General features: G+C 43.2%; 1 protein-coding gene across 1 annotated transcript; it reads right to left on the reverse strand.

Annotated features, from left to right (window-relative positions):
- Window positions 1-464: 464 nt before the first annotated feature.
- Window positions 465-24752, reverse strand: LOC149316067 (uncharacterized). The gene is made up of 6 exons (XM_089518607.1): window positions 24192-24752; window positions 18660-18772; window positions 17798-17892; window positions 5996-6129; window positions 2558-2654; window positions 465-793 (listed from the first exon to the last, which is right to left on the reverse strand). Exons 1-6 carry the CDS (start codon window positions 24674-24676, stop codon window positions 782-784), a joined length of 936 nt encoding a protein of 311 aa, XP_089374733.1. The 5' UTR covers window positions 24677-24752; the 3' UTR covers window positions 465-781.
- Window positions 24753-25919: the final 1167 nt, after the last annotated feature.

Here is a 25919-nt window from a genome sequence, read left to right on the forward strand (position 1 = left end):
GATATTTGTGTTTTACCACTGGAATTCATTTTAGTTCTTGAAATGAGACACAGGACAACAAATAAATGCTGAAACTCTGAAAGATTTGTCTCTGTAATCAGTGTGAAGAAATAGAATATCAATCAAGATGGATATGTTTTTGTAATCTGAAGTTTATTACTGCAGAGGGAACGTGAAGGAGCAGAGGGCAAAGTAAATGAAAGAAACATCTTCGGAGGGCAAAGTGTTTTTTCTCTACTAATCAATTGGGAAAGTACCTCAGGAAAATAAGAAGCTATAGCACCTCTCAGTTTAGCCTTGATTTGTAAGACAGAAGAATTATAGTATCCCAAATGAGGAGCATTTTGCCTCTGTGATCAAAGAAACGTCAAACTATTACTTGTTCTTTTAATGCACGAAGTTAAAAACACCCACCTACACACCAAAGAACACAAAGGATATGAATTCACTGTAAAAATCCATTTAATGAGCTGAGTGGGGAAAAAAGAGGCAACATTATTTGGGGAAGGGAAAATTGAGCAATCCAGCAACCTGAAAAATATTCTAAAAGCACATACCTGCTGGAGTTATAGGCTTATACCAAAGAGAGCAAAGGAAAGGGGGCAAGGGCTATGTATTTGGTTAAGAAAGAAGAGAGGAAAGAAGAATCCACAAAAACAAGTAAAGGGATTGAATCAGTCCTTGCAGGTTACAAATAAGAATTCTCAGTATGTCATCTTCCAGTGAGCAAAGTACAGAAGGACACCGTTGGCAGACTCACGATGACTCCAGCCACACGTTTTCAGTACACATTCTAACAAATGTGAAAAGAAGTAATGTTAGAAAGTCATACCAACCATCATGTGGTAATATTATCTCTTTTGGTGACATTTACATTCCACCTTCCTCAGGGTTCACTTTGCTATTCTGAAGAGTGGTTGTGGCTAACCGTGCTTTGCCAGAGGCGCAGCTGGCTCCATGTTTGAGAAGATCCTTGCCACCAAACTCCCTTGTTGATACCACCCTAATAAAGTTGAATTCCCACTCAATTTTGGAACACTGCCATGACACATCTGCCATTTTAACCCTTCTAGAATATGGTACCTGACTTTTCGATGTGATGTTTGGTGTTGCATTTTGTGAATTTCAAAGGAGGGCAGCCAGATGAAGCTGAGGATGAGCTTGCTTCTGACATAAAGATGTTGTCACTACTTCTAAGATTGGGTAAACTTCACTTGTTGGATGGGAGAGAATGCAAGTGACTGCACTACCAAAGCAGCAGTATTTGGGAAAGATGAAATGTTCCTGCTCCTAGGAGGCCAGGTATGTTGTTTAGGGTATGTATGACTGATGGGGAAGTAAATGAGGGAGAGAGCCCAGTTGTGGTGGCAGATAGCCTTTGCTTGGTAACATGACTGGTCTTTGAAAGATGCACAATTTATTCAAGTGCTGTAACAAAGTAACAGTACTAGAGGTTGGAATCGGAATGCTACAAATACCTAATAAGTCTGTTTCACCAATGGTGTGATAATACAACTGCTAGGGCCCTATTGGCAATGGTAGCTGTTGACACCTTCCCAGACCTTTTATATTTCTCCTCCAGCATTTTGACTTGATTTGAGAGTCCAGGCAACTCTTTTAATGAGCAATCTATTTTAATATTGTAATAATTTAATTCTATTTTAATGTATCACTTTTGTATGCTTTTAATTATACTGTTCTTTAAATATTCTGAGCCACTCTGGGTCCCAGTTTTGGGGAAATAATATGATGTGTCTGGTATAAAGCACCATCATCTTTTGAGGGAGAGAGAGGTGTAAAAAGGACAGAGAGAGGGAGGGTAGCATGCTTGGTCCACAAACTAGGTATTATTGTGCCTTGCTACATTTCAGACACTTTTTTTTCTGCACAAGGAATCCTTTCCTTCCTATCATCTTCTGCTCACTATGCAAGTTTGATGTGTGTGTTTTTAACAGAATCAGACACCATTTTCAACTTCCAAAAGTATCTTCTGGAAGGGCAAGCATCCTCCTGGACTATCCATTTAGCAGGTCTGTCAAGGAGGTGCTACCTTGACAGGTAGATTTCTGTTCATCACAGCACATGATTTTTCTCTCCTACATATTTTGCATTTTACACACTTTGTTTTGTGATTGGTCATTGGAAGGCAGACACATGCTTAATCTGCAAGTCTGATTGCTGAGGTATGTGTCACTAAGAAATCTTGTGGCTGCAGGGAAAACTGATTACTCAAAGAAAATTTGCATCCCTTTTAATGTCTAAGTGAAGTACTTGCAGATTTTACTGTAAAAATAAAAAGAATAGGGGACAGATAAAGGATTTTCAGTAAATCAAAGAAATCAAAGAAGATTCAAGTAGATCTAATGTGGGAGCCTAAAATGGCTGTATCAACCTCTGGCCCCTGTAATCCATGATGTGCTTTAATCAATGTTAATTTTTTCACAGTGAAATCTCTATCTGTGGATTTCAAGGTGCTTCACCAGGAATACTGAGAACCCCCCGCCATGCTCACTACCCTCCCAAATTTGCACCCAGAGTGCATTTGGTTCCACAGTACCTTAGGGTGCTCCAAGCTTTCTGCATCATTTAATCCCAGATTTCTCTGTGTTATCTCACAATCACCAGCAATTTCTCTGGCCTCATTTTCAGGAACCCTTGATGGGAAAAGAAGAGGGGGAGGAGGTTATATTAGGACCATCTCAAGAAATAACAAAATCTAGCAAATACTTGCTTGTTTTCATTTGACCTATTAGGTAAAAAGAGATGTGAGTTTACTAAGGGCAAAATATGAGTCAGTGTCAGAGTTTGGAATAGTTATTCTCAATTCCCTCTCTGAAATCCAAACACTCTAAATAAACAGCTTCTACAAAGTATGCTAAATGTAAGTCAGGACTTTTACCTGTATTATCATAACTTAAAAATGAATTAGCTTCAGACCAGTTAAAATGGTTTAAAGCTGTTCCATAAAGGGCAATGACCTTATTATTGTAAATTGTTCCTATAGAAATCGGGAATCACAATGCCAGGTGAAGAAAATTAAAATAGAAATGTAGTGTGAATTAGTGTGCTTGTCATATCTCCTGTCCTTCTAGCTGCTACACTGACACTAAATCGAAATGTATTCAGATGATCAAAGGAAACATGTCACCCACCTACTTTTTCTCATTGCATAGAAAACAGTCTAATGGCACTTGCAAATTGAAAATAAAATTGCCTTTTCCCCCTAAATTTGCGGAATCCTTTTTCCCCAACCTTTGACATAGTACTAATAGCCCAACATTTTCTTGTTTTCTTTTTCAGAAAGGGTGATCTCTATGCTGTGAGATGATCATCTCTTTGCTATTTAAGCAAACACACACATGTACACACACACACACACACACACACACACTAAATTTAATGCTATAGAGAAGAAGCACACAGACTAGATCAAAATGATATTTAAGGAGGGGGACATATATAAAATGGTGAGCCATTGCTACAGGGTAAAAGGAGAGCTAATCTTTGTTTTTGTCATTTTGTTTAATGAAAACATTGATGAACTGCTTCTGTAGTAGCTGTTTACAGCAGAAAATGTTTGTCTCTAAAGATTATTTCAAACCCTACAATTACATTTTTTTAAAAAAAAAATGTTCCCTCAACAGGACAGGCATAGGAAGAAGAAAATGCCACTTGTCATTTGTATGAGCTTGGATACCTGAGATACTGTAAATATGCCCTATTAAATAATTTACTTTCTCCATAGTTGTGTATCATGGATAGACAAGCTGTGGGACAGATACCACAAGCGGTGGACAGTGAACCTGGCTATAGTGTCAAGAACAGCAATATTTTTACTTGCTTCTCCCAAAACTGCACTGCTATTTGTTGTTGCTTCAGCATGGTAGCCTGAAGGTAAAATTGCATGAAGGCACATAGGACTGCATGTGGAATGTGTGCATAAGGTAGCATTCGCTTGACTTAGTCCAGCACATATTTGACAAACAGGTTGGCTGCAGGTATTAGAGACACACTTAAAGCAGATGGATTTATTTTCAACTGGACACTGACACCTAGTGGCCATCCTGTAGTAGTATCACAAATTCCTTCCTGCTCTAATCTGACAGATGCATAATTTTCTACTGTACTTTTAGTTTATTTTGTAATAGGCAAACAGCCTTCCTTGGCACAGAGATGCTAATCCACTATTGTCCTGCTTTTAAAAAATACATTTCAAATGTTTGGTTTGAGATCAGCCTCAAAGGGAGCTTTGCTTGAAACTCAAATAACAACTTCAGGGGAATTTTTTCTCATCTCAAGGAGAGAGTACTCAGAGTTTCCATAACCAACTAACCAACCACAACAAACAAACAAACAAATAAACAAACCCCCAAATTAACTGCATTTGTAAAGCTGCTAGTTACTTCTCCTCTTAGTCCAATGGATTCCAAAAAAGCATTTAAACATCAATTAATTCACTTCCACTGAAATCTTTATGGCTTACATAAAACTAACATTACCAAAATTATGCCCAGATCTTTTTTCTCTCTTAAAATAGCTGCACTGTAAATTACCTATAGAAAGCTTTACTGTTCTTCGTGATTCCTATAACATTGAACTTGGTGGCCCTTTTTCTATCATACTGGCAACAAAGGAGGGCTACCCATGGACAAGAAGGAATTTCAGCCTACTCAAGGGATTACCCAAATATTCAAGTCAAGCCCAAAATATTTTGCTGCTTTTAGAAGAGTGGCAGATGGGATCCCATCTGCCCAAACTAAGGCACATAGCATCCAGAGCCAGGCAAGCTATTTTAGCACATCAGGCAGATAGTCCCACAGGCACCTCACTCCATCCCCAGCAGTAAAAGTACATATAAAATAAATAACAAATAAAATAGCTAACAATTTGCTGTCCCTTCAAGACAGTGGAACATGCTGCCTTTGAGTGTGGTGGAGTCTCCTTCCTTGGAGGTCTTTAAACAGAGGCTGAATGGCCATCTCTCAGGGGTGCTTTGATTGTGAGTTTCTGCATGGCTGGGGGTTGGATTGGATGGCCCTTGGGGTCTCTTCCAACTCTATAATTCTATGACACTCAAGAGCTGCTATCTGTGGCAACTCCCTTGCTTTGACTGACACTACTGTAACTCTGAAAAAGAGATCAGTTTTGTCAATTAAGGATATATTTTTTTAAAAAAACAACACACTCATTGCCTGCTCAATGGCCTCCAAGAGTAACAGAACAATGGTGTGTATGCTGAAGATGAGATGCCTTTCCTAAGCACCTGTCAGCTTATGTCAGTTGCCCGAGTGAGGGAAACTGGCATTAGGGAGGATATAGGCCCATGATGTTAAATAACTCCCTTTCCTTCTTTTCATGCATCTGAGGAAGTAGACTTAAGTCTACAAAAGCTCATGCTGCCAACTTCTTTCTTTCAGTTAGTCTCAGAGATGCTATAAGATCTCTCTATATGCTGATCCCTTTCCTGCATTACATGGATAGATTTCAGGTGGGAAGAAAAGGAAAAGTATAGCTTTCCCTTCCCACTTTCCGGAAACTTCTGCACCCATCATATATGGAGTACAATACTTGTATACTATGTTATCTGAGCATATAATTGCTATTATATAACAATGAAGGACTTGTGCTGAGGCCTGCCAGGCAATCGCAAGCTCAAAAGCTTTAATACTACACAGCACAGCAGGTAATAGTTTCCAAAAGAGTAAGAAAGCAACATTGATCCTTTTCTTCCCAACCCTGCTTCCTGAAGCATCCGCTGAAGCACACTACTAGGCTCCAATGTCAAGGTGACAGGAACCCTGGCCAAGAGCAGTATCTTTTGGGTGTGCTAAAAATGAAACTTGGTATTTGTTTGATCTTACAGGTTAGCATATACTACTTCATACCATCAGAGGTGGGGCGAGGGACTGTTAAATGTTTCAGAACCTGAAAGATGAAGAACATTACACACACACACACACACACACACACACACACACACACACACACCTCTTACCCATAGGCAGAGCCAGCCCCACAGGGCTTTGTTAAGGGGACATGGTCCTTAGATGCAGCAATTCCAAATACCATTAGGTCCAGTGTGGTTTCACCTTCGATTAATGGTTGTGCTGAAATATCCTGGTGATGAGACTACAAGAGAACATAAGGAGAATGCACAACAGCAGGCTAGCTTTCAGGGCACACAACAGGTCATGTGACATACAGCACTATCCTCCAGTTTCTTGTTGTTGCTGCTTCTGCCCCAACACACACACACACACACACACACACACACACACCTATGCTCTGTGACAGTCACTTCACTCTGCCTGTGGTTAAAGCTGGCTTTTCCTGAGGTGTTGTGCTGGCATATTTGTCATGATGGCATCTGCCAGTGTAGCAGCCTTCCTGTCAAATCCTGGAGTCTTTCAGATAGTGAAGTTTTCAGGTTCTCTTTTTCCCCCCTTGTTGTGTACCTCCAGGTTTTTTCTGACTTATGGCAACCCTCTCATCAGGTTTTCTTGGGAATATTTGTTCAGAGGGGGCTTTGACTTTGCCTTCCGCTGAAGCTGATAAAATGTGAGTTGTGCAAGGCCACCTAGTAGCCTTCTATGGCCAAGCAAGTATTTGAACCCCAGTCTTGCAGATTCATAGTCCAATATTCAAACCACTACACCACACTCCTTTTTTCTTTAATCAGAGCAAACAGTGAGGTTCCAAATCACATTTCATTTCAGTGCATAACCATTATAATTATAAAAAGACATAACAATTATTTCACAAAGCGTTCAGAACAGGTTTTGTCAAGGTTCTAACCTTAGCCACTCAGTAAAATAAAATAGGACCACAGCTTAGAAGGCAAGCCCTTCAGTCCAGGGCAAAAAGAGCTCCAAAGATTAATAGTGCAGTCAGCAACACAGCCTTGATTTGCTTCTTGGAAAAGGTAGAGGCAAATTATTCAAAGCTTTGGTCAAAAATAGAAGAAAGAATTTTAAAGATTATGGAGTAGAATCAAAAGCTTTTGTTTTCTGAATTGTATGGATGCATAAAAGGATCCCACATTATAGAAGGTTACTTTCATGATCTTATAAAGCCTTCCTCACAGGTAGAGCTTTACAGCTATATAACTTCAAACAATGATGGCTGTACATTTCAAACAGGGCTTCTTGTGAGGCTTGACCCCCCCCCCCTCAGGGATATTCCAGGCCCTTTGCTTAATATGCAGTTTTCATTTCTTTTTTTTAAAAAAAGGTCTCTAGTGCTATTCATTGCAGAAGTAAAGGGATGCAGGTGTATTGTATTGTCTCTGTTGTATTAAACATTACAATACCATGCAATTGAAGGCATAATCCTATGTAAACAATGACCTGGCTAAGTCTTAGTAGAACTTTTCAATTCATTCATAGGACTGTGCTGTAAATAAAGGAGTGCAGTGCAATCCTAATTAGCCAAAATGGCCAAAGCTGGCTGAACTGACTAAAGCAACTGGAGCCATGCTGAAACCAGACCTCTTCCAATGCGGGGACACTGGAAATTCCTTAAGACTACCCTACCCTCATGCTGGCCTAACTTTGTTTTGGCATTGTGGCTGTGTCCCTCAGCCAGAGGAGGCTTGGATCTGGCATAACCAGCAGCATAATGTGTCTCCTCCCTCTCCCTTTTAAGCTCACCATGTAGCAAATCTTAGCCATCAAAGCAGCTCTGTCAGCAGACCTGTCTCTTGGCAGATTTCTCAACAGACCTCTGAGTTCAGGCAGCAGAAAAGAGGTTTGCTATCTGAAGGGTCTTTTCTCTAAACCAGTGATGGCAAACCCATCACTGCTGTAAACCAAATTCCCTATAGCACCAAATATTTGTTGGCTGTATGGTCATTAGGCTTCCTCTGCTTGTGAAGTGCTGTTCTGCAGTGCTCTCCTACTTCCATACTATAAAATTTCTGGTCAGAAGGCAGATTTTGAGAGACATTACTCCTAGCTGCTACTTAATCAGCACCCATGCAGATGAAAATATTATCAAGACTTTTGGAATTCTCTGCTTATATACTCCTTAGTGTTTATTTTTTTGCCTTAGTTTCTCGGTTCTCTTGCCCTTGGGAATGACCTGAACAAAATTTGTGATTTACTGAGAAACTAAATGTCACCTGCCACTGCTTTTCTTTGTCAAGCCAGCAGAAAACTGTTAAATGCTTTCTTAAGCCTAACAATGTAAACAGTTATGATGACTCATTGCTCTAACCTGATAACTTAGTTTCTGTATTCTTGTATGTTCACCCACTTACATAGTTTTAGATTTCATAATTGTTTTGCAAGACAATAAAACACATACTGTATTTCTGTAACAAACCTTGCCTAGACCCATTTATATTTTCAACCCATTAAATGAGACATTACGTTATTTATTTAAAATATTTTAGCCTATACTTTGGAGCAAAGGTACAACTATATCATAATAAATGCCATGCCCCACAACCCAGCAAACTGGCTCTCTATTAGTGACAAGAAATGGAGGAAGGTCTCTCATACCAAGTAAAATGGGTAGGGTGGTTCATATTGGAGAGGGCAATCTTTATGTAGACAGATCCCACATCATGAGCTGATGCTGGAGACACCCAGGCTACTTGTCCTGGGCGACTTCAACATCTCCCTCATGGCCAGCTATGTTCCACCCGGTGCAGCTCGCGAATTCATGGATACCATGGCGGCCATGGGCCTGTCTCAGCTGATAGAGGGTCCTACGCATTGTGCGGGTAATACTCTTGATTTGATCTTCTGTTCGGATGCGGAAAATCCGTGGGCGGAAATAACTAATATTTCCCCCTTGCCATGGACGGATCACTTCCTGGTGGAGGCAAAAATCAAGGTCTCTACCCAGAGCCCTCCCGGGGGTGGTGGACCTATTCGGATGGTCCACCCTCGAAGGCTGATGGAACCTGAGAGGTTCCAAGAAGCCTTAGAGGGGTTCATGGTTGGAAGTGACGGCGATTCTGTTGATGCCCTGACTGGTATTTGGAATACCGGTCTCTCAAGGGCTATACACAGCATCGCTCCCAAGCGCCCTCTCAGGCCCGCTTCCAAATGTAAGCCCTGGTACACGGAAGATCTCCGGGCAAGGAAGCGGGAACTGCGACGGCTAGAGTACCGTTGGCGGAAACACCTTCGCTTAGACGACAAGGCTCTCCTAGACCAACTATTAGAGGACTACGGAGAGGCAATACGAGCAGCAAAGAACTCGTTCTATGGTGCTCGTATTGCGTCCGCAGAGTCGCGTCCGGCAGAGTTGTTCAGGGTGGTTAGGGAGCTAACTCAGCTCCCCCCCGCCCTGAACCAGATCCTTGAACCTTCGAAGGCCTGCTGTGACCGTTTTAACGACTTTTTCGCGGATAAAACCTCTCGGATAAGCGAAGGTCTTGATGCCGACATTCAAGCAGAACCTAGAGTAGAGGTATCCAGAGCCTCCGCGGACTCCATTAAACTGGATCAGTTTGAGTTGGTAAGTACCGATGATGTGGACAAGATCCTCGGAAGTGTTCGGAAGACAACCTGCTCTCTCGATCCCTGTCCCTCGTGGCTTGCGGCCCAGGGGGGACCGGCGGTAACCTTGCTGTTACGCCGGATTATTAATACATCTTTGAGGGAGGGCCAATTTCCATCAGAACTTAAATTGGCCATTATAAAACCTATCTTAAAAAAGCCCTCCCTCGACCCCCTGGTTTATAATAATTATCGGCCAGTTTCGCTGCTGCCATTTTTGGGAAAGGTCATCGAGAGGGCGGTTGCAATCCAACTTCAGGCGATCTTGGATGAAACGGATTATCTGGACCCATTTCAAACTGGCTTTCGGACGGGTTACGGGGTTGAGGCGGCCATGGTCGCCCTGGTCGATGATCTCCGTCTGAGCATTGACGGGGGAAGCGTGTCCCTGTTGGTGCTCTTGGACATCTCAGCGGCTTTCGATACCATAGACCATGGTATCCTTCTGGGACGCCTGGCAGAGGTGGGAATCGGGGGCACTGCGCTCCAGTGGTTCCGGTCCTACCTCTCTGGGAGGTCCCAGATGGTGCAGCTGGGAGACGTGTGTTCTGATGAGCGGACCCTTAAAACTGGGGTCCCTCAAGGAGCCATTCTGTCTCCCATGCTATTTAACATTTACATGAAACCGCTGGGAGAGATCATCCGGAGACATGGGGCGCGGGGTTATCAATACGCTGATGACACCCAAATCATTTTCTCTATGTCTCCGACTGATGCAGTGACTGGGGATGGCGTCTCTCCTCTCGTGGCTTGTCTAGAGTCAGTAATGGGCTGGATGAGGGAAAACCGACTCAAGCTGAATCCAGAGAAAACGGAGGTACTAGTGATAGGTTCCCCTGGGTCAGGAATGGCGGTGGTTCCACCCGTCCTGAACGGGGTCACGCTCCCTGTGAAGGACTCCGTGCGCAGTTTGGGGGTGCTTCTTGATTCGTCGCTTCACCTGACTGCTCAGGTGAATGCGACGGTCAAGAACACCTGTTATCAGCTGCGGCTTATTCGCCAGCTGCGCCCATACCTGACCCAGAGGGACCTAGAAACTGTTGTACATGCTCTGGTAACCTCGAGACTGGATTTCTGCAATGTACTCTACATGGGGCAACCCTTATACCAAACCCGGAAACTACAGATGGTGCAAAATATGGCAGCCAGGCTGGTCACTGGTGTTCCCAGGACCAGCCATATAACACCGGTGCTTAAAGATCTTCACTGGCTGCCTATTCGTTTCCGGGCCCAATATAAGGCGTTGGTGATTACCTATAAAGCCCTAAATGGCTTGGGTCCAGGGTACTTGAAGGACCGCCTCTCCCCATACATTCCGTCCCGCACCCTCAGAACATCCGGGCAGCTACTACTGAAGGTGCCAGGGGCTAGGCTTACCTCCGTCGCAAGGCGGACATTTTCCATCGCCGCCCCGGCCCTTTGGAACACGCTGCCCGCCGAGCTCCGCTCGATCACCTCCCTGGCCCAATTTAAAAGGGAGTTGAAAACCTTTTTTTTCCAGCTAGCATTCCCCGCATAAAAACCCTGCGGGCCTCCCTCCTCTTCCGTGGCTGTGAGGATGGGCTACTGGGGTTTTAGCTGGTGTCATTTTACTTTTATTCTTGTACTTTGTATGGTGTTGTTTTTAACTATTGTATGTGTATTGTAATTTTATGTAAACCGCCCTGATCTATGGAAGGCGCGGTATATAAATAAAAGCTTTATTTATTATTTATTTATTTATCATTTAGGACATTCTAGCTGATAACCATTTAAGTTGTCCCCAGAAATATTCAAGTAACTAATGCAGATGAAACAGAACAGTGTGTTTTGGAAAAAACCCAACAACTCTAGTGGCCACATTCTGCACTAATCTGCACAGTGTGATGCGGCAGCTAAAAAGGCCAATGCAATTTTAGGCTGCATCAATAAAAGTATAGTGTCTAGATCAAGGGAAGTAATAGTGCCACTATATTCTGCTTTGGTCAGGCCCCACCTGGAATATTGTGTCCAGTTCTGGGCTCCACAATTCAAAAAGGATGTGGAGAAACTGGAGCGTGTCCAAAGGAGGGCGACTAAAATGGTGAAGAGTCTGGAAACCATGCCCTATGAGGAACGCCTTAGGGAGCTGGGGATGTTTAGCCTGGAGAAAAGAAGGTTAAGAGGTGATATAATAGCCCTGTTTAAATATTTGAAGGGATGTCATGTTGAGGAGGGAGCAAGCTTATTTTCTGCTGCTCCAGAGAATAGAACCCGGAACAATGGATGCAAGCTCCAGGAAAAGAGATTCCACCTGAACATTAGGAGGAACTTCCTGACAGTAAGGGCTGTTCAACAGTGGAACAAACTCCCTTGGAAGGTGATAGAGTCTCCTTCCTTGGAGGTCTTTAAACAGAGGCTAGATGGCCATCTGTCGGGGATGCTTTGATTTGGATTTCCTGCATGGCAGTGGGTTGGACTGGATGGCCCTAGTGGTCTCTTCCAACTCTACGATTCTATGATTCTATGATTCTAATCCAGACTTCTGGATGCTCTGTGTGTGTGGTAAGGAGGCAGAATTACCTATACCTTTCTGATACATTATGAAAATTAAAGTTGACTCTTATTTCTTTTCTACAAAAAATGAGGTGATAACGATGTTGGGGTGACAGGAGTGACAACTTTTCAGGTCCCTCAACTCACTTTGAGTCAATTTTGAGAGAAAGGAGAGCTAGAAATCCCATAAATAAAATAAATAATTAAACTCAAGATGTAATCAAGTCTGGTGGGTTGCATACATGATACTCACTGATGACGTGCCAAGTGCAACAATTCTAGATATAGCAGTGGATTTTCTACATCTATTTTAGACTTCTTGAATGTTCACTGTACAAACCAAGTGCTTCTGCAAAGGTCTTAATTATATTTATTTTTAGTAACATGTTTTGCAACAATATGTAAATGATATCATATCCATCTTTTGACACAAGTTGCATTTCACCACCTAGAACCATTAATAAACTTCATTTTTATGAAGGGTATTTTGTTCACAATGCCTATGGCATTGTGGGAAAAATAAAATAGGAAATATTGATCAAATTATGACTAGAACTCACTGGTGTCCCTAAACAGCCAAGGACAAGACTGACACCAACCTTGCATTTCAGTCTTGAAAGATACTTTGCTGCTGATCCTTCAACAAAAGAACTTCAAGGGAAAACTTGAAAACAAAAATATTCTACTAGAGCTTAGCAACATATTCAAGACTCCATCAGAAACCACATCTGTTCCCTAATATGGATATTTCCTATTAGCACAGTAAGTCTAGAACACTTTGATTACCATGTATATATATCATAAATGGTATCTCAGCCATTTGATGACCTTTTAAACCCACTATTTACATACATCCCATACTGAGATTTTTAAATATAGGTGCAAGTTAAGACTAACAGTTTATACATAAAGTGAACTGTGTTCTAGTTCAGGCCACAATATCTTTAACCTTAGGCTCAGGCATAGAAACCCACTGGAGGACCTTGGGCAAATCACACACTCTCAGCCTCAGAGAATGGCAATGGCAACCCTGCTCTGAAAAAACTTGGCAAGAAAACTCCAGGATAGGTTCACCTTAGGGTCACCAAGTCAGAAACAACTTGAAGGCACACAACAGCAGCAGCAGCAGCAACAACAAGTGGCCCCTAACAGTTCCCCATCCCTGATCAAAGGGAAATGGTTGTGTAGTATTTGGAACACATAGCATTGATCAAATAAATAAATATATTATCACATTCAAAAGTCTTATGGGACATTTTGTCCTGCAACTAAATGGAAAGAGGCATTATTCACCCAAAGGTTGATCGAAAAAACTGCCAAAGAAAATGCAGAGGAAGAAAATGTCTAATCTGATGTTTAATGCAAAAAGACCAGGGGCTTAACTACAAGTTACATAGACTTTTTAACAGCTTCTTCTAATATGAAAAAAAAACAGTTTTAGGCGAAGGTGATCCATGGAGAGGGAATGTAACCATCAAGCTCTTAGTTTTAAAATGCCGGCACTCTTCCTTTCTATTAAGAGCATATAACTTCATTTGACAAAGATGGCAGTATGCTCCTGGCTAGAGCACACTGTTATCTAAATCTTATTCAGGTTTGCTGTGGCACAGTCATTACAGAAATGTCTTCAAGCAAGATAAATTAAACAACTGAGTGGTGAATGTGTTATTCACACAGGAAAAGAATGAATTGCCTTCTCAGTTGTTCTGGAACATCAGTGTCTTTGTCAAGATCCATTCCTACTCAGGCTTTCCTCTGAATACAAATTTCACAAAGAACCTTCTTAGCTCTTCCCTTCCACCACTCTTCTCAGTCAAAAGTGTTTCGCCCATTCATTAAATTTCATAACTGTCTCTTTTTTCCCCCCACTTTACAAATTGTGAGGAGAATGAAGCTGAAGTATTTCAACAGCAATGCAGCTATGAATGTAGGCTGTGAGTTATTTTGTCATTAGTTTTGGCATTGTATATTTCAAGAGTGTTGAGTGTCTCTGCTGTTTCTATTGTCATTCTTCTGATATTATTTAACATGTGCATGTGCGTGCGTGCGTGCGCGCACGCCTTCAAATCATTGGTTAACTTATGGTTTTCTTAGGAGTTTATCACACAGGGAAAACTGGAAGTTTAAAAGGGTCAGAACCCACAGTTATCCAGCATATTAGGCACAATTGTGCAAATGGTTTTCACACAATGTTGCACACAAACCACTTAGAATTTGACAAGAAAGTGACATGAACCAGGAAATAAGCATTTTCAGGAAAATATCGTTTTCATTTCCATTTCATTCATGAATTTGCTTTTTTGCATAATTGCTGTAATGTGAAAGCCACTTGCTGTTTATTCATGGGATTTTCCATGTTTTTGTGTTTGTTGTGAGATTTCCTGTGGTTCTTTGGGGTGAGTTTACTTCCAGTGCTGTGGAATAAGTAAAATAATGCTTGTTTGAGTCCCGGACACTCCTGTGTGTGCCCTGCTTCAGTCTACAGTGATCCCCAAACTGTCCCTTTTAAGGGATTTTGGACTTCAGCTCCCTGAATCCCAAGCTATTGGCCAACATGGCTGAGGCTTCTGGGAGGTGAAGTCCAAAATCCCTTAAAAGGGACAGTTTGGGGATCACTTTAGCCTTCCCTCTGAGCCAGAGCTCTTAAAGAAACAGCTACTGAGGCAAAGGCAGGGACAGATCAAGCCAGATAGAGAAAAGGCTCAATTCCCCCATGCTCTTTCATGTGTATGTCTGTCTGTCTCCTGCTTCAGCCTTCTCCCATAGCCAGGGCTCTTAAAGGAACAGCTGCTGAGGAAAGGCAGGGACATATACACAGAGATTTGTGACGGTCTATCTGTGAAAATCATTTGCACATTTGATTGCTTTTTTGGGATGCATGCACTTTTATCATTATAGGAATAGCGGCACTTTGGTCCTGTCATATAAAAACCATTTGCGCATTTGTGCACAAGTGCAGATTGATCTCAGATTCTGCATGGGATACCAGCATTTTGCATGTTAAAACCAATTGTACAATTGTGAGTTAATAACAGGTTCTTACCATTCTAAACTTCCATTTTCCCTCCTGTGAGAAACTTCTTAGGCAAGGAATGCTCAGAGGTAGTTTTGCTAGTTCCTTTCTCTGAAATATAGCCTACAACACCTGGTGTTTGTTGGTGATCTGCCCTCCAAGTACAAACCAGGACTGACCCAGCTTAGCTTCCAAGTTCAGACAGCGATCTGTTGCCTTTAGGTTAGTTGTGTATAACACTTTGTTGTAGCTGTTACTGTTCTATAACAGTTTGTTGTCATAGTCCAATGCTCAAACCATGCTGGCTCTCCACCCATTCCTTTCTAGACTAGTCACAGGTTAAGTAACAGACGGCACAGAAAAAGATTAAACAGGCAATTTTCACAGTGGAGGAATACAAAAATGGAAAGCACCATAATAATAATAATAATAATAATAATAATAATAATGTTTATTTATAGCCCGCTTTTCCAAAAGAAATCAAAGCGGGTTACAACAAGGGTATAAAACATTATACAATTTAGACAACAGTATATAAACATCATAAAACATTCCAGAATTAAAGGACCTGTATTGAGGCAACTGCTTTTTAACTTGTTCATAATTATCAGTGGGAGAGCTGTGAGGCGCCCATGTTTGTCAATGGCACCAAATTATTTAAGGGGCCTAAAATAGTAAGGGATAGCCTAAAGTTACAAAATAATTGCTCTAAACTAAGAGAACAGGTATCAAAATGGCAAATGTAGGCGGGTTACAGACCGCTAAAAAGTGGCGCTCTGCCACCGCCGCCAGTTGCTGCGTCCGGGAACCACAGCAGCCAAACCGTGCAGTTCCTGGACACAGCGAAGAAGAAGCACCAAAATGGTGCTTCTTCTTGCACCCCGGATGGGACGCAGCAAGGCGCTACTCGCGCACTCGCAGCATCACATCCGGGGCGCAACGTGCAGACGCTATGTGTCCGATATGTCAAAATGGCAGCGCCCGTGTGTAAAGGGCACCGCCATTATTAAGCCCCCATCACGTGCTAGGGGTGAGGCCGGTATGGACGCTAGGTCCTTGGCCAACCCCTAGCACATGATGGAGGCGCCGCAAAGGCCCATTTGTAACGGGCCGTAGTTTAATGTAAGCTGCTGTAAAGTGATGTGCAGTACAACAAAATATCTTCAGTGCTCATTGACCAAGAAGGAGAAGCTGGGGTTCTGAACTTGATGATGTCAACTGAATGTACATTTAGTACTGTCAAATTCCATATTGATGACCATTATTCCAATACCATCATACCTTTATGCAAATCTATGGTATGAATAGTTGTAAGAGGGTATCAGGGATTGTCATGCTATCTACCTTCTCCTATGCTGTTTTTCCCAAACTGGAGAAACTCTGAGCTGCAGGGCTGATCAGTAGGTAGGTGGCTGCACTGAAAAGCAACAAGCACCAGGGAGACAATTTGCTCAGAAGGCAAAACCAGCACTGTAGCCATTGCGAAGGCGGTATTAGGGAGAAGAAGAAGCCAGCGGAAAGAGTGCTGGACTTATCCTTGGGGCAGAGAAAAGTCCTGCAGAAAAACTCAAGCAGGGGAAGGAGGAACAACCTACTGCCCCACCCACAAAGGTATGGTGTTGCCCAGGGAAGGGAAGAAGGCAAAAAGACTCAGGAGAGATGCTAAACTGCTTCCCTATAGCCACCAGTGGCTCCCCATACAACATAAAACGTATTGGTCTATTTGAGTGTTAACAGAGCTTTTATTGTTAAGCACTGGAGCAAATAAACTCTTTACTTGATTTTTTTTTGGCCTGGCACCTGATTGAGGGGAGTCTGTGGTGTACCATTCCCTATGCAGGGGGTAGATGGTGTCACAATAATTTATATAGTTCTAGTCACCACACCTCAACGATGATGTCGTGGAGTTAGAAAAGGTATACAGAACAGGGCACCCACTTGATCTATACATGATACCATATAGATGATCCAGCATGTAGTGAAAACCCAGCGTGTAGTGATTTAAGTGTTGGGAGATTCTGGAGACCAGGGTTGAAATCCCCACTTGGCCATGGAAACCCACTGGTAGACCTTGGGCAAGTCACACTCTCTGCACCTCAGAGGAAGGCAAAGGCAAAACACTCTCTGAACAAATCTTGCAAAAAAAAAACCAACCCAAAAAACCTGTGGTTCTACATAAGTCAGAAACATCTTGAAGGCACACAACAACATAAGAGAGGGGACATAATAGATATGTATAAAAATTATGCATGCGGGAGAAGAATTGTTTGGGGACAATTTCAACTGTCTTTTAAAATATGAAAATTCAGGGCTATCTATTGAAGCTGAATGGTACGAACTTCAAGACTGGTATAAACGAGTATTTCTTCACACAGCCAGTAGCTCAATGTCGTGACAACCACTAAGTGGAACAGGTTTAAAAGGAGATTGGACAAATTGAGGATATGATTCTAAATGAGTGCTAGTCATGAAGGCTGTATGTTAATATCCCAGGCAATATTAGGAGGGGACTAATGTGCTTGTTTCCTGATTTTTGGGTTATCCTTGGACATCTGACTAGCTACTGTGGGAGCCGAATGCTTGACTGGATAGGCCTTAGGCCTGATTTACCAGGGATTTTCTTAAATTTTTCAGCAAATTTACCTTGCAACCATGGTAGGAGCAGTTTGTGCTATGACTTTGTTATTTTCATTCTCCTAACTGGAATTACACTAGCAAAGAAATAAGAACCAATAGCTTCCCTCTGTCCCATAGTTACCACCTTTGGAGCAGGAAGTCTCCGACGTTGCTTATACATATTGATGAGTCTGTTCCAGGGAGAAAGCTCTGTTTTTGGAGCCTCTGTTTGTACATCCTCTGTTTAAAAGAAAAGCCATGTTGCTGAGCCATCACAAAGTTTTCTGGGTTTTAGCCCCTTCCTTCATTCACAAAAGGGATATTGCCATGGGGTGAGGGCAAAATGTGGCCATTGCCTCCCCAACTAAAAAGTCTGTGCTCACCCCCTGAAATTTTCCTTCATTCTCCAAATTTCTAATATTGCTGAGAGTGAGATGTTGAAAATGATTTACACCTAGAACGCCTAGAGTTGCTGGGTTTGCATTTCCTTGCTAACTCTGGAGTTTATCACACGGGAGGAATTTCTCTTAATTTCAAACAAAAAGAAAGTGGGGCCAGAGTTAAGTTAATACTCCCATTCAGTGTGCTATGCCAAGGACTATTCTTGTAGCCCTCTCTTAGTCATCTCGGTGGATCACTTGGCATAGCACTGAGCATAGTAGTTCCTTGCTAAAAGCCTTATCTTCTGTTAACTGCTGGTGCCTGGTGCCTTTTATGTCAGCGAGAAGGTGAATGCACTCCTGGTATTAATCCATGTTTTAAAAGAACTTTCCAGGGTTCTGAACTTTGGTCCTAAATAGATTTGGCCACTGGACACCACCTTGAAAGCTATCCAAAACCTGGAATGGCCTCCCTGTCTCACTGATGCCATTTTGTTGATTTTAAAAGACATGTCTGAAACCTCAGACTTACCAAACAGGTTGTAAACAATAAAATCATATTTGCTATTTCGTAAATTATACTGAAGCTGCTGAAAAGGTCAGTAAGGAACAACTTATGTCCCTCACCTTTCAGCAGATGTTCTTTTTCTTCTTCAGCACTACAGTCCTTAACATCTGCAATGGATCCCACAGCCATGGAGGCTCCATCAGCTGCCTGTAGAACCTGTGACACCTCATCCCTAGAATCAAAACAAATTTATCATGTGCAAATCATATCAGGAAAGGATCCCTGCATCGATTCTGCAATTCATCATGGAAATGGAAATCTCCAATATTCTCACTCTAATATTTTTACTCAAAATCTAGACATTACCATTAGTAGTAACACCTACTATCTACTGCATTAAAACTGACATGTGTATTCACTGGAGTGAGTTAAACCAATACTGTTGATAGCTAATGTATTTTATTAAAAAAATGAAAAGTTCCAGGGATGAAGCCTGTCTGGAACGCATGCCCTCTGGATGACAAATGCCATCACCAAAATGATTAACTTTTATCTATAAATCCATATAATCAGTCTCCTTTGTATTATATGGCTTATAATAAAGCATGGAATCCTGTTGACACAGAAAGCTTATTTGAAATATTATTCATGATTGCACCACTTATGTAAAGAAATCTACTTACAGCTTGAATGATCATGTCACATGCTTCTTAATTCTAAATGCAAGACCATGGGGGGAAATAATTTTTTGTGGGTTTATCGAGCTGTGAGGCCTTGTTCTAGAAGAGTTTATTCCTGATGTTTCGCTAGCAGCTGTGGCTGGCATCTTCAAAGAGTGCCAGCCACAGACGCTGGTGAAACATGAGGATTAAACCCTTCTAGAACACGGCCTCATAGCCCGAAAAACCCACAAAAAATATGGATACTGACTGTGAAAGCCTTTGACTTCATATGGGGAGGAAAATACAACTATGCGTAATATCTATCTCTCCTTCCATCCACCCTCCTAACCAAAGAGAACTGAGGGTCAGTCCAACTGTACCACAAACCCTGTCTCTGCTCCTGTGCAATGCCAGGTCAGTTAGGAATAAGACCCACATAATACACGATCTCATTCAAGATAAGAACTGCAACCTGGCTTGCATTACTGAGACCTGGCTTGGGCCTGAGAGTGAAGCAGTGTGGGCACAGGCCCCTCCAGCCGGGTACTCAGTTAAGGACCAGATCAGGTTAGGTGGGGGGGGGGGGGGGGCGGTGTTGCCTTGGTCCATAAGAACACCCTTCCTTTGATCAGGAACCATGTCCGAAATACTGACTTCATCGAGTGCGTCTACCTGACCCTGAAGGCCAGGGACAGTCTGGGGATTCTGTTGGTCTACCGTCCACCCCATGCACTAACAGACTCCCTAGCCGAGCTGACACAACTGGCCTCGGAACTGGTGTTGGAGTCCCCTAGGCTTCTTGTCCTGGGGGACCTCAACATCCCATTCGAGGCCAGTCATGGTCCAACTGGTGCGGCTCGGGAGTTCATGGCTACCATGACTGCCATGGGCCTGTCCCAATTGGTCTCAGGGCCCACACATTGTGCTGGTAACACTCTCAACGTCGTCTTTAGTTCGGACATGGATACTCCGTGGGCAGAGGTCTTCAGTATCTCTGCCCTATCATGGACGGACCACTTCCTGATCGAGGCTCGAATCAAGGCTTCCACTCTAAGCCCCCCCGGGTGTGGAGGACCTATTAGGATGGTCCACCCTCGAAGGCTGATGGAACCCAAAAGGTTCCAAGAAGCCCTAGAGGGATATATTGTTGGAACTGACGGCAACTCTGTTGATGCCCTGACTAACATCTGGGATACGGATCTCTCCATGGCTATACACAGTATGCTCCCAAGCGTCCTTTCCGGCCTGCTTCCAATAAGCAACCCTGGTACACGGAAGATCTCAGGGAAAGGAAGCGGGCCGTGCAACAACTAGAGTGCAACTGGCGAAGACACCAGCACTTAGCCAACAAGACACTCCTTGAGTCTCTTTTGAAGGCTTATGGAGTGGCAATAAGTGCAGCAAAGCATTCGTTCTATGCTGCACGTACTGTGTCCAAGGAGTCGCGTCCAGCAGAGCTGTTCAGGGTGGTGAGGGAACTGACACAACTGCCCCCCCCCCCCGAACCCTATTCTAGATCCTTCTAAAGCCTGCTGTGACGAATTTAACAACTTCTTCGTGGATAAAATCTCTCGGCTAAGGGCTGATCTCGATGCCAGTACTTCTTCAGATCCTATAAGAGAGGTATCCAGGGATTCTGTGGACTCTGTTAAACTGGATCACTTTGAGTTTGTGAGTACTGAGGAAGTGGACAAGATTCTTCGTAGTGTTAGGAAGATGACATGCTCTCTTGATCCCTGTCCTTCATGGCTGGCAGCCCAGGGGGGAACGGCGGTCACTTCTATGCTACGCCGTATAATTAATTCATCTTTCAGGGAGGGACATTCAGCAATAGTAAAATCTTTGCTTAAAAAGCCCTCCCTGGACCCCCTGATTCGGAATAATTATCTACCTGTTTTGCTGCTGCCTTTTCTGGGGAAGGTGATCAAGAGAGCGGTTGCTTTCCAGCTTCAGGGGATCTTGGAAGAAACAGATTTTCTAGACCCATTTCAAACCGGCTTCCGGGCGGGCTATGGAATTGAGACTGCCATGGTCGCCTTAGTCGATGATCTCCGTCTGGGCATGGACGGGGGAAGCGTGTCCCTGTTAGTGCTTTTGGACATTTCAGCGGCTTTCAATACCATTGACCATGGTATCCTTCTGGAACGCCTGAGGGAGTTAGGTATCGGGGGCACTGCGCTCCAGTGGTTCCGTTCCTACCTCTTGGGTAGATTCCAGATGGTGCAGCTGGGCGACGTCTGCTCTGATGAGAGGGCGCTTACATCTGGTGTCCCTCAAGGAGTCATTCTGTCCCCCATGCTATTCAACATTTACATGAAACCGCTGGGAGAGATCATCCGGAGACATGGGGCGTGGTGTTATCAGTATGCTGATGACACCCAAATATGTTTCTCTGTGTCTCCGACTGATGCAGTGACTAGGGATGGCATCTCTCCTCTAAATGCCTGCTTGGAGTCGATAATGGGCTGGATGAGGGAAAACAAACTCAGTTTGAATCCAGAGAAAACGGAAGTGCTAGTGATAGGTTCTCCCGGCCCGGGGGGGGGGGGATATTTGTCCACCTGTCCTGAACAGGGTCACGCTCCCCCTGAAGGACTCAGTTCGCAGTCTGGGGGTGCTTTTGGACTCGTCGCTCCAGCTGACTTCTCAGGTGGATGCGACAGTCAGAAGCACCTGCTATCAGGTTCGGCTGATATGCCAGCTGCGACCCTACCTAGGCCGGGGGGACCTTGAAACAGCGGTACATGCCCTGGTAACCTCTCGGTTGGATTTCTGTAATGCACTCTACATGGGGCAACCCTTGTACCAAACCCGGAAGCTTCAGTTAGTACAGAATATGGCAGCTAGGCTGGTCACTGGATGCTCCAGGGCCGACCATATAACACCAATTTTGTATGATCTCCATTGGCTGCCTGTTCGCTTCCGGGCACAATACAAGGTGTTGGTTATAACCTATAAAGCCCTAAATGGCTTGGGCCCAGGGTACTTGGAGGACCACCTCTCCCCATATAATCCGCCCCGGACACTCAAGTCATCTGGGAAGAGTTTATTGAGGATCCCTTCTACAAGATATAGGTCAACCTCTCAAAGGGCATTTTCCATCTTGGCCCCTGGGATCTGGAACACCCTCCCCGAGGTGCTCCGCACCGCCACCTCCCTGGATCTCTTTAAAAAGAGACTGAAGACCTTTTTGTTTCATCAAGCCTTCCCTGATGTTCCGTGATATCTGTGGGCCCCCCTATATGATTAACATCTTCGAGTATATTGCTGGCTTGGCTTAATGTTGATTTTATGTATACTGTGCACTGTTTGTAAGTTTTAATTATCTATTGCAATTTTTATCTTGTATTGTATCGTTATTGCAATTGTTGTACCCCGCTGTGATCGAATGGAATAGCGGTATATAAATAAATTTTATTATTATTATTAACTATTAAGGTTTCTTTTCAAAAATACTGACACCTCAGGTTAGTTGCCACTGAGTATGCTCAGAAGTAATTCCCCTCTCTTTCTCAAGATAGGAGTAAGTACCTATGGCTCTTCAGTTATGCTTGGGCTAGAAATTTCCTCAGTCCTACACAGCATTCCCAGTAGCCATCTGTCGGGGATGCTTTGATTGTGATTTCCTGCATGGCAGGGGGTTGGACTGGATGGCCCCTGTGGTCTCTTCCAACTCTATGATTCTATGATTCTAGCCACAGATCATGAGAGTTGCTGTCCAGCATAATTTGGAGGTCCATAGTTGCCCAGATGACCAGGTTGGCTGGAAGATACTTGGTACTGCAATCCAAAACGGCAACTTTTCCAAGCTGTGAGATTCCTACATATACACAATGGCTTTACTTCAAAATGTTCTGGAACACATTCAAAGTATCTTTCTTTCATGAAGGGGATTCTCCCTTTTTTAAAACCCCAATTGTCTTTACTTCCAGCCTGTCTTCCAAAGACTGTGTTAACCTGGGACAAGAACACAGGCAACTGCATAACTGCAGAGAAAGCCTTCCTCTTGCCCATCCACTAGGCAGCAACTCACAAACAAACAGGTCCAGTCTTGCCAGAGGAACCCTTGAAAATACCACCACCCACCTCTGTACATTTTTCAGTAAAGGCTGATCTCCTTCTAGCAGTATAGTGTTCATGTATTCACATTAATAGTGCCTGCCTGCACACACATGTGCTAAATCTAGTTCTGCTGGATTTTGTCAGACATCACATTCCCCCAAACCTGGCAGCCAGACAAAATGATAACAAGCGAGAGCAGCAAAATTCTGGCTGTCTGCCAGTGCTAGCAACTCTTCTGCACACATCTTCCTGGGTAGTAACTCATAACTGTGAACTTCAGTTAGCAAAGTCCCCCAGGCATCAGCTCACTGTCTTATAGTCAGCCTCCCCCCAAGATAAAATTATTGTTGGGCCATTCTTGGCTCATCACAGTTACAATAATCACCTATAGACAATTCAAATCTTAATCAGCTCCCAAGTATCAGAAGCCAGTTCAGGGTATATTCTGAAGAACTGTCACAAAATAGCCAATTTATCTTCTTATCTTCCTGTAAATGAGACAGAGCTAGGTTAAGATGCACTGAAACCTAGAAGCAAAGGCAATTGTTTGACCAAGGCTGCATCCACACTGCATAAATAATCCAGTTTGACGCAACCTTACCCATCATGGCTCAGTGCTATGGAATTCTGGGAACTGTGGTTTGTTGTGACACCAGAGCAGAGGTACAAACTACAACTGCAAACCACAGCAAACTACAATTCCAAAAATTCCATAGCACTGAGCTATTAAAAATGGTGTCAAACTTGATTATTTCTGCAGTGCAGATGCAGCCAAAGAGAAAGTGTCAATCTCAGATTCTCCAGACTGAAGGGTGACTGAGTGCTGGGTCCTACTGGCAAGGAAATGAGAGTTGAAACACTTTTTTTGTGTGCCAGGTTATAGGGACACAGGAGAATCTGGTCCAGGGCTGTAGACATAATACTCACTTTCCCAGTGTTTCTCTGTCACCAGGCTCATTATTCTTCTCTCCTGCGGCTGGGACCGTTTCGCATGGATGCTCTACCAACTGACCTATCATTGTGCCAGTGAAACCATGAGAGCCTCCCATCTCCATCTCCCCTGAGTTAAGCAATCCGAAAAGCTTTTTCTTATTTCTTGGGGTGGCCTTTCGAAAACTACATCCCTTGAGCAGTGACAGCTCTTCGGTGTGGCTCTCTCTCACACCCTCCTGAATCTTAATGGGAGATGTCTCAGTAGCCGCCAACTCTTGGTCGGTGGGCAACATTGCTTCCGTATCGGACAGCCCAAGAGGACAATCCAGGAATTGACTTCCAAGCTCCTCTTTCTCCTGGGCTTCCTCCTTGGGCCTCTGCCCCTCCTGCACCACTTGCCTGCTGCCCCCAAAGAGGTTTCTGAAGAACTGGAGCACCCAGGGCCTGCTGGGGACAGAGGAGGCTGTGAGGGTATCCATCCCTTGGAACCTCTGAGGGCTTTTTTGTTGGACTGGATGGGAAGCACCAGAGCAAAGGCAAACCCTCTCCACAGAATCCCAGCTTCACAACTGAAAGCCCAACTGCCTGGAATCCTACCAGAATTCCAGAATTTTCTCAGGGGGAGGGGCTAACTGCAGGAAGACTCCACCCACTTCAAAACCCTGCTTTTATGTCTTCTGATCCAGGCTGACCAGGCATCCTCTTTTTCCAGGACATGTCCTCCATTTCAGCCTTCTCTCCATGAGGAATTCCAAAACATCCTTCATTTTTGAGCATGACTAAGAAGAATGGAATTATTATTCTTATTAATTTATATGGGTGTTTTCAAAGCTTTTATTTGGTAATGTCTTACATTTTTCTTGAGAGTCTGATATTTTGCAGTGCCTTGTCCTCCTTTGTGGTTATGACATCTGGTCACCCTGCTTCTGGTCAAAGATTTGTTTATTTATGAAAGATTCACCCCATTTAGAGTTGATCATGAATGGAAGAAGGCTTCAGTGAGAAGCTTTCCCAACACCTATTTATTTATCTGTCTGTCTGTCTGTCTATATATCTATCTGTCTGTCTGTCTGTTTACAGGTTGAGTCTCTTATCTGGAAGTGTTTAGGATTTATTTTCATTTTATTTTATTTGGATTTTGGAATATTTGTATACATGGAGCAATGGTTTGACTGTTGGATGATGACTCTGGAGACCAAGGTTGGATTCCCAGATTTGTTACAAAACCCACTGGGTGATCTCAGGTGAGTCCCACTGTCTCAGCCTCAGAAGAAGGCAATGGCAAACATTCTCTGAATAAATCTTGCCAAGAAAACCCCACGATAGGTTCGCCTTAGAAATTACTTGAAGGCACACAACAACAACAACAACAACAACAACAACAACAACAACAACAAGTATATACATAATGAGATATCTTGGCGATGAAACCCAAGTCTAAACATGAAATTCATTTATGTTTTCTATACACCTTATACACATAGCCTGAAGATAACTTTATACAAAATATTTTAAATAATTTTGTGTATGAAACATAGTTTGTGTATATTGAACCATCAGAAAGCAAAGGTGTCACTGTCTCAGTCACCCATGTGGACAATTTTGGATTTCAGAATTCTGGATAAGGGATATTCATCCTCTGTTTATCTATCTGTGCATCCATCCCTCTTTCTTTGACATTTATTTGTTTGTTTTATAGACCACCTTTCTCCCAATATCAGG

The sequence above is a fragment of the Sceloporus occidentalis genome, unplaced genomic scaffold (assembly GCF_023333645.1).
Source record: "Sceloporus occidentalis isolate IW3139 unplaced genomic scaffold, rSceOcc1.0.p SCAF_3, whole genome shotgun sequence".
NCBI classification, from domain to species: Eukaryota; Metazoa; Chordata; class Lepidosauria; order Squamata; family Phrynosomatidae; genus Sceloporus; species Sceloporus occidentalis.

Coding starts and splice junctions, on each gene's coding strand:
- LOC149316067 (XM_089518607.1), bottom strand. CDS start 24,676: ATGGATACCCTCACAGCCTCCTCTGTCCCCAGCAGGCCCTGGGTGCTC. Junction 18,773..24,191: donor GACAGAGAAACACTGGGAAA/GTGAGTATTATG, acceptor TTTTGATTCTAG/GGATGAGGTGTCACAGGTTC. Junction 6,130..17,797: donor GGAGACTTCCTGCTCCAAAG/GTGGTAACTATG, acceptor GTTCTCTTGTAG/TCTCATCACCAGGATATTTC.